Genomic DNA, 15,626 nt, shown 5'->3' with positions numbered 1-15,626 from the left:
AACACAATTGGCTACATTACATTTTATAATCCATACTCAGGATTATCATACACATGTATATTCTAAAATTATTAATTTTTCTCCAACTCCTTTTTCTAGTAATCTCAAATCAAAACATAAACCCTTCCCCTCGTACAGGACCACAAGATTTATTAGTAACACATTACGATTGTGAAGAAAATGAACAAAAAACACTACATAAATATGCAATAAATCAAGTATCACAATGTGAAACAGAACCACAAGCTATAGAAACCACAGATGTAATAGCAACACTCTATTCAAAAGCCCGAGCAACAACAGTTACAGGTTATAAATTCACAGCAACATTTTCCGAAAAGAAAGTACATTGTTCACAAGTCTCGAACGGAAACAAAAACCGACTTGACCATGAATCATTCTATCAAAGTAATATAGAACGTCTTTTACATCTCAATCCCGACGATTGTAAAAATGAATTACTTAGACTAAACATCACACAAAATAAAAACTCCGCTAGAAAGTTAGTTAATTTTCAAGTTTTTCCAGACTCCGTACATCAATCACAACTTGAAAGACACCAAGGACATATAAAACTAGACGAAAAATACCCGTATAACTGCGCACACGGACGATTAACCTATGACCTACACGATAAACATTGGATACCACACATTGGTATAAATGACCCATCAAACTGCAAAGCAGACACAAAAAATAAAGGATACCAAGAAATAATGTTTTTCGATTGGAAAATACAACTCGAAAAAATACAACTAACACGAGATTTATCAGATAATACAATGATCTATCAAGGAATCCGATTACCTTGTAAAAATGATCAAGGTTATTGCGACCCTACAACGAGAACACAAGCAACAATTGTTTGGTTCCCCGAAGATACATGTACAACATTTCAAGTAGCAAAAATACACGCTCGTATGATAAAATTTCACGAAAAATACTTTATAGAATCAATTCCATATGAACAAGTCCATCCATCACGAAAACTAAGTTCTAATTTTAGAAACATAGACAATATAGAAAAAAAATTGACACGTTTTCAAATATATCAAGAAACAGAACTTGCATGTAAATACAGGAATCCACTTCACAGAACACAATACTCTGAAATATTAGTTGAATACGAAAAAGGATTCGACATGACCACTGGAAAAGTAAAAATCGACCCATATGCCACAGGTCATCCTCTAAACGAAGGAACATCCTATATACCAGTTAATTTTGAAAAAAGCAACGGACAACCTGGTGGACATCTAAAACCCCATGACACCAGAAGCACACGCTTACAAGAATTATCACTAATGAATACTACATATTTCGGTAATATCCACTATGATATTCATTTAGATATGAAACTAGATTATACAATTAGCCGAATTTTTCAAGAAATGTCACTCTCCGAATTAGAAACACTACACCACCTATGCGAATTAGAACGAACACAAATATTACAATCACTTGCACTAGCAGTATTAAAAATACCCTATGCAGGATACTTATTATCTGGAAATAGATCAAATTTTTTAGACTATGAAGGAAACATCTTATGGTTTTATACTTGTACTAAAAAAGTATCACCACTATACGTTTTTGAAGATAAACGATGTTATAAAAGAATCCCTATCTTTTATAAGAATAAAGTACATTTCGTGGATACACTTTCACGATGAACCTATTTCTGGGATACCGCAGTCCCATGTGGATCAGAAAACAGCCACAATGTAGTACAACTAAACCCTGATGAAAATAAATATTATCTTCTCACTCCATATCCCACATTAATGCAATCACTCAAAAAATTTTCACCAGAAAGCATTCGCGCTATTGCTCGAAACCCAAATATAGACTTACAATCAATAGGAATATATTCAAAATCAGATATTCAACATCACATTAGAACACAACAATTCCAAGAATTATTAACACAAATGGACACTATACAAAGACAATCAATAGACCAAAATTTACGCAAACTTGCAGAAACCGCAGGATTTGCCGATATCTACACGCAAGACTATAGCGGATATTTTAAAGACATTAAAGATTATATATATCTAAACGGTGAAAAATACCGTCCCCAAGATATATCACCAATTAACATTTTTAGCTTTGTTACACTCAAAAATGAGATCCTCGATTTTCTAGGATGGCCCTACTACATCTTAGAAAAATTGACTATTTTATACGCAATGTTTAACTTTATTGGATTTCTTTTCTTACTTTTAAAAGGAATCTACAACACATGTGCTATACACACACAGGTCAATCGACAAGCAAGTGTAGCACGCATACTCTTTGCAGGATTTTTTGGAATCTTTTCTACATCTATAAACAAAATTCTTTTAGACGCACAAATAAAGGAATATAACACAAAAATAACAACACGACAAAATACATACGACGAAGAACATAACAATGTAGACATAACGCCAACGGCACCACAATTACCACCCCTACCAAATAACCATCCACTATCCCTAGTCCCACGAAATTTTCGAAACATAGCCATCACACATAATCCAAATTTTCGACTCACCACATCACAAAGTCCCATTCAACATATAATGACACACCAGTCACAAGATGATAATACTTATGAACAAATTATTGAACAACCCCATACCACCGCTTTTCAGTCTCAAAATAATCATTTTTTTAGCCCACGATGAGCCGCCAACTTGGATCACTACACCGATCAAATTCCCACCCAACCAATCTTACCTCTCCAATCCCAATACTACCACTTTTTGCTTTTCCGCCACCCGAATTTTCACCTAGAAATGTAACATCAGGCATGAATTCCGATACTAATTCACACATCTCAGTTTTATATTCCATCTCACAACTCAATAACCCGAATATTGAAACCCCCGATGAATTTGCCGACTCAGAACCATCTCCATCCAATAATTTTCATAACTCTTCTAATTTTTCTCAACCCCCTTTTCAACCCATATTATCCAATAACCCTGACCCAATCACCCCCACACCCTCTTATGCTTCCCAAGTTACCCCAACCTACTCCTCATACCATTCTGACCAATCATCTCATTCTCCAGACACCCCCCGAATCTCCCCAGAGCTAGATAATTTTATTACCCTTCAACAACAACCCTACCACCTTAATACCCCAACCATAAACCAAATCTCCTCCACAATAAATTCATCCAACCCCCCTACCCCTACACCCTCTTCAAATTATACTGAATCATTAGCACCATCATCCACATCAACTGAATCTTCACTCAACACTAATAGAGCTTACCGCACTTTTAAAAGAAAGTTCCCCAACCATCCTTTCCCAGCAAAACCAGGAACAGCCCGTGAATACATCAACCACCCCAAGCATACTAACACAAAAGAATTTTTAGCCATCACCTTACCCTCATTCCCACAATACACCTTAAACACCCCCCACGACACTAACGAAACACGCAACTTCGTAGATGAATACGTTTTAATGCCCACTCTCTCTTGGACCTCATATTATCATTTTACTAACCCTCTTTGCTTACCATTATCTAACACTCACATCGATATAGAGCGAAATACGGACATGCTATATCGACTCACTACACCACTAACCGCTAGACAATTTACTTACGTTGGATATAAAAAATCACTAAAAACACACACTGCACCTAGAGCTAACGAATATACACTCGAATACTATGATCACAACATCATCAGAGCTAACCAAGATCAATTCTTAGACGACGATCGCTTCGCTAATCCACAAATTATCGAGAAATTTTTCATCAAAACACCATATATATTCACACTAAACATCTTCGACCGAAAGTTTGATCACATTATTTCAGAAGCACTAACAGACACACAAGCATACGAAAGTTTCAAAGAACGCTTCCAAATATTTTCACTAACCTTTCATTTCCTTGCACCACACGAAAGAGATTTACACTGCTCACACGATATTATGTTGCGCACTAAACAAACCCACACATATAGTTATTATCGCTTCATCCAAAATCACTTTGACCTACACACACCCTCTAGACAACCACACCATCGCTTTCAATTCATTAATTCCAAATACACTTCACCATTTTTCCTAAATTTCACATATTGCATTAAAGATACTAACCTTCATGGTATTCTTCGCAATTATGATCCCATAACCCAAATGTACATCTTCTGTCCCATCACCAAGACCTTCAACGCCGAAGAATCCCGACCCTTCCTTCTCCCGCACGAGTTTGTACAACCCATAGAAATCCCAATTTTAGAATTCATCCACAACACTAAATTCAATCACAAATTATATAATCTAATCCAAAACACACCTTATGAGTTTGCAGTTGGCACTGAAGAACTAACCACTATTAAGGCACTTCAATTGCTTTGGCCACTGCTTCAGACTAAAAATATCATCCGCATCTTAGCTAAACTACTAACAACTTCAGAACTAATTCACGACATCTTCCCCCACGGTTTTTTCCCCGACGACTAACAGGTAAGTATGAATTAAATGAATATTACTAACTAATTAAAATATTAAAAACTCACCATTCTTTATCCATGTTTTCTTCAAATTTTTAGCCTTCATCCGACAATCACCTACAAAAACCACAAAAGACAAATAAAAATCGCAAATTTCATCAAACAGATTTCAAAAATTATATTAATCTATTACACTTGTAAATTTATAAATTTAATACCAATGCAGTAAATTCATTTCTAAAATTTTCCCCACAAGCAGTAAATTTAATTATGATGAAAATTTGTAACTTAAAATTCCCCCATAACTAGCAGTAAATTTCCAAATTCTATGCAGTAAATTAATAAAATGCAATTGCAGTACTAACCTTTTGATATTTTCATTCATTCGCACAGAAATTCTATCCACACTCGCACAGCTCGCCCACGAAGAATTGTTTAAAATAATGAATTTCAGTTTCAAGTTTTCAAACTCAACAACTCTAACATATAATAACATGTTTCAAACTTTCCTTTAACCCGGTTGGAAAGGAATCACATACTAAACAAAACTAACCAACGCAGCTTACTAAATACCACAAATCATAGAATAACAGCATGACTAAGAAAAGGAAACCAACGGTACCCAAACCGGATTAACCCAGTTTAAAACTGGATAATTTATTCTTTTGAAGACTATTATAAAGTCTAAGAAAGAAATAATAAAACACAAAAAAGTCGAAAGACAAACCCATACCACAAACAATTTGATTTTTGGAAAAAGGACATAACCAACAAGACATAAGAAAAACCACAACAAACCCAACAAAAAACGTTGTCACATAACAGGACCCCTCACAAAAACCGCATGAAATCATACTCCCACTCCTGGCCTAACCCACCAGGAAGGACGTCCTGAGCATGCTCTATAGCCGGCCTAACCCACCGTGCTACATCCACGCTTTGTGACCACACCTCTATTTTTAATAAGAGCTACTCAAGTGTGAGTAACTCTTCAAAATAACCGAACTAAAACAAAAAGCTTTTGTGAAAACAACTAACTAAAATCATAACTAAAAAATATTAAACTAATAAATGTTTTATAAAATGTAAATTACATTATGCAATACATAGATCAGAATACAACACCAAGGACGAACATCTAAAGACAAAACGACCCCACTACACTCGAGAGAGAATGACCAACCACAATCGATATGCCACTCACAATCACAACTCAAAGGATTTAGAGTACGACTTGACTTCGCAGAAAAGGACTTCATTGAACTAGACCAATGACCACCTCGATGACCCAAGTGTACGTACAGATCCGAGTAACCAGGCATCCCCTCCACGCACAATCTCCACGCCATTCCCAAGCTAGATCAGACACAAAAGAAGTTCTCCCCGAAGAACAGAAAAACCTGACATAGCCAACCATTCTGAAATCAGAATTGATTTTGTTGCAGAGACTCAGTCGTTGTCACAAGAAGAACACAACGTCTTATGTCCCTAACTCCAGCTTCCTGAAACTTCTTTAACAAAGAAGAAGCGGAAGAAAATTATGATGTTCACCAAATACCAACGTCCATCATCCATCCTTGAATTACAGAAGAACTGTTCTAAAAAACTCTGTAAAACCCGGATGGGTGGAACCTGATCTAAACTACATTTTATGATTGGATAAATTAAATGTTTTACCAATGTAAAGTATTTAATATTAACCAATCATGATCCATCTAACTAACAACCCACTTATTTGTAAGTGCTGAAGTTACTTGTAATTTCAGCACCAGAGAGATTTGAATTTAACTTAGAAATTAGTTGGACTCTCCCGAGCACTTCAGCAGCCGCAATAAACCAGTATACCCTAGATCTATTGAGCCTAGCAGAGACTAGTTAAACAACCTGAGACTAGATAGTATAAGAGTAAGATTAGGATCGGTATTAGACTAAGAAGTTGCACGAATCTATCCGGCCGAAAATAAGATAGCGTGACGAGCAGACGGTGTACCCTATCCGAAATTACTCTATGAGTTAACCAACTCGGTCCTAACTCAGGACTACGATGAAAAAATTGAAAAATTTGAATTTTTTTTTAAATCATGATACTAGTTTAGCGGCTAAAATAAAAATTAAAAAATTTTTTCCTCAGTTTTGGCATTTTTATGTGAAAATGCTCATAATAAAATTTTCATAAATAGAATTTGCATGATAAGCATTTTTCCATAGAACCAATGAATGGAATTGAAAGATAAGCTGATTTTTGAATAGAATTGTATAATAAACATTTTTTGTTGAGAGGCCAATCCGAGAAACCAAAAAACTGAAAGAGCACAAACAATGTAAACATACTACCCGAAAAAATTTGTAACGTAACTCCCGTCAAAACATCCGCTGTGTCACGGATTCCGCAACGAACGAACATGAAAACTTGTTTTAGATTCCGCAAATATGACCGAGTCCCCTCATTTTCCATGCAGAGTCGGCAAATTTAAGCAAATTCCGCAAATTTGTTGGCTTATCCTGCAAATGTCAGCGGATACAGCTATTTTGTTTACAGATACGCGGATTTCGCTAAGAAAAGCTGATTTAACAAACTTAAGCACAATTCAAGACAGCGCAATTTTACTTTTTCATTCAGCGCAACAGATACCTTTTCATTCGTTTGTGAATTCCACTCCCTGTTCTTGATGTATATTTGTATATCTGTTCTTGATTTATATCCAAAACTTATATTTGTGCATCTATTTTTAAGCGTTAAAAGTGATACATTGAGCGTGTTAATTGTTTTATGTTTGATTGCACAGCTTTTTGACCAAATAATGGTCTGTATAGAAGATTTTTGCTCTTGTATTAAACACTTTGGAACCAAAGTATGGTTTATTTTTAATATTTTTTAAGTATTTTATTGTTCATAGCTTTGTAGTGAATTTTTCCCCATAATTCCAATTTGTATTGATCAAAAAACAAATTGTGATAAAACAAACATTCAAACAAAAACGGAGCAAAGTCTGTTTAGCATCGATTATTGTTCCGACTTTCGATACGAAAGTAACGGAATATTTGTGCTCAAGACGGGTTTTTTTTTCTTCAGACAAATTTCGACTTTTTAACTAGCCATTTTTGACGGCATTTTTCATATATTATTCGAACAGTATTGTTGTCCTGAGCTCAAATTTGAAAAGATATTTCACCTGTGATCATTTTTCGTAAAGTTACCGGGGTATAAAGATTGCCATTTTGGCCAATTTGAGACAAGTAACGCGCGATATAATTCGCGCTATTAACGCGTAAGCGGAGAATTATTCCGCCTTAGAAATCGTTCCAAATTGGTTAAAAGAAGCTTATTTGCCATAAATGGTTTGTTACAAGGAGGGAAATCTATCCTTTTGTACTTTATGTGGCGTGTGGGGGGATGACTTTCAAAAAAAAAAATTTCAAATTTTAGAAAAAAAAATTTTCGTTTTGTTTTATTTCATTGAATTTTTTAAAGTTATTACTGCTCCATAAACCTTATAAGGCAATCGAGACATTCAGGGCTTCGCCCTGATATGAGCAGTCTTGTTTTTCCGACTTTCGATACGAAAGTAACGGAATATTTGTGCTCGGGGTGGGTTTTTTTTCTTCAGACAAATTTCGACTTTTTAACTAGCCCTTTTTGACTGAATTTTTTTTATCATTCAAAAAGTATTGTTGTCTTGAGCTTAAATTGGAAAAGATATTTCACCTTTGATTGTTTTTCGTAAAGTTATGAGGGTTTAAAGATTGCCATTTTGGCCATTTTGACCAATTTGGGACAATTAACGCGCAATATAATTCGCGCTGTTAACGCGTAAGGGGAGAATTAATCCGTCTTATAAATCGTTCCAAATTGGTTGAAAGAAGATTATTTGCCATAATTGATTGGGTACAAGGAACGAAATCTATCTTTTTGTTTCTTTATATGGCGTGTGGGGGGATGATTTTCATAAGAAATTTCAAATTTTAGAAGAAAAAAATTCATTTTTTTTTTATATTTCATTTAATTTGTTTTATGTTTTACTGCTGCTCAAAAAATCCTAAAAGGCAATTGGAACATTCAGGGCTTCGCCCTGATACAAGCAGTCTTGTTGTATTTAAGACGCAATTACGATCTTACCGAGATTGGATATATACTTGAGGGTGCGGTTTAGTTCTAAACTGATTTTGGAATAGTAAGTTTTTACCAATTCCAAACTTTTCGCAATACAGATTTAGTGAATCATGAAAGTTTTGTATATTAAAGCCAACTACAATTTAAAAAAACTATGCCGCCCGCTTACCGCCTCTATTATTTCTAATTGAATACTCTGAGCTATTTGTACGGCAAATGCTAATATATGTTCCGATCTCTTGAAGTGGAAGAAGCCAAGAACTCGTGAAGTATTTCTTAGTCGTTTTTCGATGGGAACAAAAATTTTTTGCGAGAAGTTCAGTTTCTAATTATTTTGATTTTTTTTCAGCAAAAATTCAGAAACCCAAAAAGGTCAAGTTTTTGGGAAAAAAATGATTTGAAAACTCGCGCTGCTCAGTTCTAGTTCAAAGACTTATCGATTTTGTATGATTGCTTCACCTATTTTTAAAGGAATCGTGGCATTTTATAAATTGAAGTTTTATATAATTAAAAATAAAACACACAAGAAAAATTGAACTACAATTCCAAAAAAACTACTCACTTTAAATTTTTATTCTTTAAAATCATTCAAAATTTAACTTGGGTAAAATTGTTCTGTTCTGTTTGAAAAGTACAAACCCGGCTTAGCCCGCTATAACTATGGCTTCAAAATAACCGCAATACACCCTCAGAGGGTCACCTAAAATAATAAACTAAAACTTGAACAACAGAACAATCAAAATGATTGTTTTCCACACTTATTGAAAAGGTTATTTAGATCAGATTACATTCAGATAATCAATTCAGGTAGACAAAATGCTCTCTCCAAGTACGAATGCGAAAATGGCGCGAATAAAAGTGATTGACTTCCAGCTTTGATAGTGGATTTTGGTTTTATAAATTTCCAGCTGAACAAAAATTCACCCATTGACAGGGGCGGATTTAGGGGGGGGGGGGGGGGCGGACGCCCTTTCTTTCAGGGATTCGACCCCCTGCCGACCCAAAGGGTCCCCCTTTGATACTTTCTAAGAAATCCATTTTTGGCCGACCAACACTAAAATTTTTCTAAAGGCGCCTTTGGCGCCAATATATACTAATTTTGAGGGGGGAGCGCGCGCCGAAAAAACGCAATTTTTCGGTCAAAATTTTCCAAAAAATGCCTAAAAACGCCTTTTTTGGCCTGTTTTTTCAAAATTTTGCCTCCGGCGCGAAAAATTTGGCCAAAATAAGGACGAAACCGTGCTTTGGGAGAGCTCGAAAATCAATTTGGTCGACCTAAAAAAAAAGGTCAAAATTTTCGAAAACTTTTTGAAAATCCGCCCCCCCCCCCTCGAGAAAATCCTAGATCCGCCCCTGCCCATTGACCCAATTTTTTTAAGAAACAAGTGCCAATCATGAACAGTTCTCAAAATGTTTCAACTTGATATATTTTTTTCCTTCGAAACTGGAAAGTGATAAGCAACCAATTTGTTTTTGATTAGTTTTTTTCCGGTTTCCATGTGTTCTTTTACACTTTTCTAATCTTTTATTGGCTGTTTTTTTTCTAAAAAAACTTTTCGTCTTTTTTTCTTCTTTTGCTTTTTCTTCTTCTTTTTTCTCGTCTTCCTTTTCTTCTCATTGTCTTTTTTTCTTCTGCTTCTTTTTATTATGATTATTATTATTATAAGGTTATTATTATGATTACTATTATGATTATTATGATTATTATTTTTTTTATTAATCCTCTTCTTCTTTTTCTTCTTTTTTTTTCTTCTTCTTATTCTTCTTCTTCTTTTTTCTTCTTCTTCTTTTTCTTCTTCTTCTTCTTCTTCTTTTTTCTTCTTCTTTTTCTTCTTCTTCTTCTTCTTCTTCTTCTTTTTTCTTCTTCTTTTTCTTTCTCTTCTTCTTCTTCTTCTTCTTCTTGTTCTTCTTTTTTCTTCTTCTTCTTCTTCTTCTTCTTCTTCATCTTTTTCTTTCTTCTTCTTCTTTTTCTTCTTCTTCTTCTTCTTCTTCTTCTTTTTCTAGGTCTGACCCGTTCGAATCTGGAGAAGTGTAAGGTGAGAGTGCGAGTGTACAACAAGTGCAGCCGACTGAAGAGGGACGAGTTCCTGGGAGAGGCTTCCTTCACTCTCGTCAACCTGCCAGACTCCGAGATGCTCAAGACATGGGCAGACCTCACTCCTAAATCAGGAATAGAGGCCAGTTACCTTCCCTTTTTATACAGTTAATGCTAACGGTATAAATGTTGCTGCTAATACTCTTTCAGGTCAACAACTGCTGATTGCGACGTCGTTAATTAATTTTTTATCCATACTTCAGCTCGTAAAGCCGTCTCGCAAAACTCTAATTAACCTAAAAAGCCCATTTTTTTTTGTTACCAAGAAGTTGCTCAAAGTCATCGTTACTGCCAACAGTTTGGCAACTAATAAATAAGTAGCAGAAAGTCGGAACAGACAGACGTAATTAAAAAGAGCTGTTGACCTATTTCACAAAATACTGCATGCAATCGCTAGTTTTTTTGACAAAAATATTTTCCAATTTTGCTTGAAATTTAATTTATGACCGCAAAATTCGTTCAAAAATGGCTAATTGCCCTTTTTATTTAACTAGGTATGTTCCAACTTTTTACAATTCCCTTTACTAACCGATTCAAAGTGCTAGATATATAAATTTGGCTTTTATAGTTAATTGTTAATTTCGAATTTTCGGCAATATTCTTTCAGGTCGACAAATCTGAACAAAGTTGATAAAGCTAAAATTGCTCATTTTCAATTTGGAAGTCAATTTTCACTCATTTCGGCCTTTATAGAGAACTGTAGATAATTGGATCAGCTAAAATTTATTAAAAAGCGCGATATGCAAATTTTCAGCTATGTTTAAGATTCAAACAATCTTGACACATCAAAAATTTCTGAAAATTAATTTTTGCATGCGAAAATTTCATGAAATAGGATATCATCGCCACTGTGTAAATAACTTTGTCTCTTTAATTTAAAATTTGTAAAAAAAAATTTGAGATAAAAAACAAAGTGATAAATTTCGCTTCTAGTAACAAATCAAATATGGCAAATAAGCTTCCTTCAACCAATTTGGAACAATTTCTAAGACGGATTAAATCTACGCTTACGCGTTGATAGCGCGAAATATATCGCGCGTTAATTCTCCCAAACTGGCCAAAATGCCAATCTTTAAACCCCCATAACTTTACGAAAATGATCACAGTTGAAATATCTTTTCAAATGTAAGCTCAAGACAACATTACCTCTTGAATGATATAAAAAATTTCGTCAAAAATGGCTAGTTAAAAAGACGAAATTTGTCTGAAGAAAAAAAAACACCCCGAGCACAAATATTCCGTTACTTTCGTATCGAACGTCGGAACAATAACAAACATGGTTTTTGATTTCTTTTCTGTTTTTAATGTATGCTGATGTAAAATCGACTAGAAAAATTGTGTCGCGCTAATTAGCAGAAAAGTCACATCTAAGATAGGACCCCAATTCGGAGATCAAAAATACCCCGCGGTCGAGTTCAAATAACACCAATTATTGAAAAAAAAAGTAGAATTAAATTTCAATTTGGCGTCAGCTTTCATCAAGTTAACAGACTCATTTTTTTCATGTATGATCAATCATTACAAAAAACGGTAGATATGGATGGTATTTTTAAACATTAGACGAATTTTCAGGCCTGAAAAGCTGTTAAATTCAAAAAAGTGGTTGAAATAGTGCAACACAATTCAATGAAAGTATTCAAGTTTTCTTTTTTTTCATCAAAACTGAAATATAAAGTTTTGATAGAAGAAAGTGAAATTTCTTTAAACAAATTTTCTATCACGTTCTTGATTGCCTGCTCAAATACTTTCAGTTAGACTGAGAATATTAAAGTAATTTTTTTGTGGTTTGTTAGGAACTCCATGTTTTAAAACACTGCTTTTTGTTTTGCTATCAACATATTCGAAATTTATGAACAGTTTCCTTTCTGTCGTTTAAGAATTTAGTTTAAAAACCTAGTGAACCTATTTTATGATTTTTTTTATATCATGATTACAGCATTACTCGAATTATGACTGAAAATTTTTCATAACACATGTCAGTGTTTCCAATTTATTTTTCCCCGCATGCTTTTTCGTGAATATTAACGGCCTAATAAAACAAAAGCAAAACTGCTCAGATGTGGTATTGAAAAGTAGCAAGGCGGATGTTTTTTTGCAATGATACCTTCAAATTATCAATCTCTACAAACTGCTGAAAAATTAGTTTTTTATTTTTTAAGTATAGTAAGTTTTTGGTTTGAATTGCTTTTATTTCAGAACAATAATTAAAAAATCAGCAAAATGCGAAGATGCAATACGAAAAACATTTAAATAATTGCCCTTATTTTTGTCTTTTGATTTGATTTAGTTATTTATATGAATGATATTAAAGCCCTTTCAATTATGAATCGATGGATTTTTTGTAAAAATTTAAATTGTTTTCTCAATAATGAGAAAAACATGTTTGTTTTTAATTTTTTCTTTCTCCGTTATTTAAAAAAGTATTTAGCTTTTGTTTAGGATGTTATTGATTTTAAAATAGCACAAAACTTTTTTTATTGAAGCCGTGAAAAAAAAAACATTTCGAAATTTCTTTCAGAGCTTACTACGAAATGAAAAACGTGAATTTTTGGCTTGTTTTGATGTTTGATTCTCATTTGGTTTTCATTTTGATTTTTTGAACAAATATGTGGTCCAATACGACTAATTTACTCATGTTATTAGCTTTTGTTTTGTTCTTTTTGTCACACAAATGTAAAAAAGAAAAGAAACTATTGTTTTTTTTTTGTTTTTTTAGTTCAATATTATCTGAACGTTTTGGGCTACTTGCACAAAAACGGTCTACTCTTGTTTTTTCTGGGCTTTTCTGATAAATTTTTCAAATTTTGTTTTGTCAAAACGTGAATACTGGAGTTAAACTCCATCAATCAAATCTACATTTTTAGGTTTATAATATTTGTAAGTTATATCTACAGGCCTATGGGTTTGGTTTCTAAATTGATCTGTAGATTTGATTGGATTTCAATTCATCTGTAGATTTGAATGAATTTCAATAACATTCTGACGACCATATATCAACTTCTGTAAGTCTCAGGTGGATTCTAGAAACTACCAATTGGATTATGGATGGCACCAAAAATGGATTTTAAATGACTTTTATTTGATTCAAATAACCATTGTCGGTGCGGGCAACCCCATTTATTCAAAGCGTAATTATGGCTACCGCATCCAGTTTTTAGCGTCAATAACTGATTATATGATAATTTTAGTACCCATCTTACAAAAATTGAGAAAAAATTGATTTAAATCAATTATTAGTTGATTATAATATCTTATTTGAAATCAAAATATAATCAATTTAAGGTATTTTAATCAATTAAAATTGGTTAGAAATCCATCTATTTTTCCATACAATCATAGAAGATTATAATTGGTTATAATTGAATATCTTTATCCCAAATTCTAATTCATATGTTGCGCACATAAAGTCCACTACAATCGGTTCTAATCGTTTTCAATCCTTTTTGTTTTCTTATGTTGTTTGAAATCTTGCATCTGAATTGTTTGTTTTATGCTTTTCGTAGACGTTGGTTTATGTAAAAATTAAGAAAATTGTTTTCAAAGTTTTCATATTAATTCAAATTTACAACTTTTTTTGTCATTTCTTTATTGAAATTGTTTTATTATGCATTATTTAGGTTTTTAACCACTTAATTATTAACACATTGCTTTAATTTCATGGTTTATTCGAAAGATTTTTCTTTCACCTACATCGGAAACCTTTCAACTAAAATGAAAGGACCTCTATGAAAGTATTGTTTTGTGGTAAAATATCTTGCTTTTAGAGATTTTGTTATTGACAAAAAAATATAACCAATGGAGATAACTAAAATATATATTTAGTATGACAAACTTGTGGCAACATATTATGAGATAATAAGCGATTATAATTGATCTGAAGAATTTTTTGCATGAATTATAATCACTTATATTATATTATCAATACTGCGATTATAATCGATTTTAGCTCGTTTTAACACCTAACTTTTGCAAATTTAATCAATTATAATAGTGAAAAAACGAACATAATAATTCGTTATAATCGATTACTTACGCTCAAATTTGGATGAGGGTATCTCGCAAAGTTTCGCCTCACAAATTGCAGCCCACATGCGAATTGAAGCATATCGTACCCCCGCGCAATCATTTGATTGCTTGGCATCATCGGCTCACATTCCCCCCCCCCCCCCTGTCTCACCGCACCAATTAAGCATCAATTTTGCGGAGTAGCGAGGAGTGGTTTAACAAAGTTAAACCTGAAGAACAAATATGTTTGCCATGACTTATAATTAGCCTGCACTCTATTTTTCATAACAATTGGACAAACTGAAAAAAAATTTTAACCTGTAAAATTTTAACCTGTTCAACCGGAAAAATGAAAAAAGAGCCCGAATATTTTTAAGCATTGTATGATATACCAGTAAGAAGTTCCTGGCGGTGGGCAATAAAAAAGCACCATCACTACCGATGTCAACTTTCATAACAATCGGACAATGTGAACAAAGTTTTTACGGGTAAAATTTGCAGGTGAGGGGTTGGAGGAGGAAAAAGAGACATGTAGCAAAACACCACAGCTATTTCGAAGCCCTGTTTTCTAGAGACGACTGCTTTTCGTTTCAGAATCTAGGGTCTCTGACAGTGTCTCTGTGTCTGGAGAAGACTGCCGGCATCCTCACAGCCAGTGTGATCAAAGGGAAAGACCTGCCGCGGAACCTACTCACGGGAGCACCAGGTATACTACACACACGTACAATTGAAACAATGTGGCATCTATCTGTGGCATCCAGCTAATAAGAAGACAGCTGTTAAGACGACAACCGCTTTTGATGGGACTTTAAGATCACACTACACTTAAATTCCCCAATTGTATTTCCGAGAAAAACAATTCGCTTAAATTCTAACAGTTCAATTTCCTTGTCTTAAGTCTCATTTGTCGACTTAATGTCATGTCGTCTTAATGTTTTGTCGTCTTCTTTA

At 33.8% G+C, this 15,626-nt stretch overlaps 1 protein-coding gene across 1 annotated transcript in view; it reads left to right on the top strand.

Moving 5' to 3' along the window:
- The window catches only part of LOC134844023 (synaptotagmin-7-like), a 117,294-nt gene that overhangs the window by 83,057 nt on the left and 18,611 nt on the right, over nucleotides 1-15,626 (top strand). Inside the window, exons 9-10 of the mRNA XM_063860477.1 lie at nucleotides 10,580-10,752; nucleotides 15,270-15,381. Coding sequence (XP_063716547.1) covers nucleotides 10,580-10,752; nucleotides 15,270-15,381 — 285 coding nt within the window. The remainder of the gene's footprint in view (nucleotides 1-10,579; nucleotides 10,753-15,269; nucleotides 15,382-15,626) is intronic.

Source organism: Symsagittifera roscoffensis, chromosome 4 (genome assembly GCF_963678635.1).
Source record: "Symsagittifera roscoffensis chromosome 4, txSymRosc1.1, whole genome shotgun sequence".
Taxonomy (NCBI): Eukaryota; Metazoa; Xenacoelomorpha; order Acoela; family Convolutidae; genus Symsagittifera; species Symsagittifera roscoffensis.
Note: the sequence above shows the minus strand (reverse complement) of the source record. Positions and strands in the feature narration are given on the sequence as shown.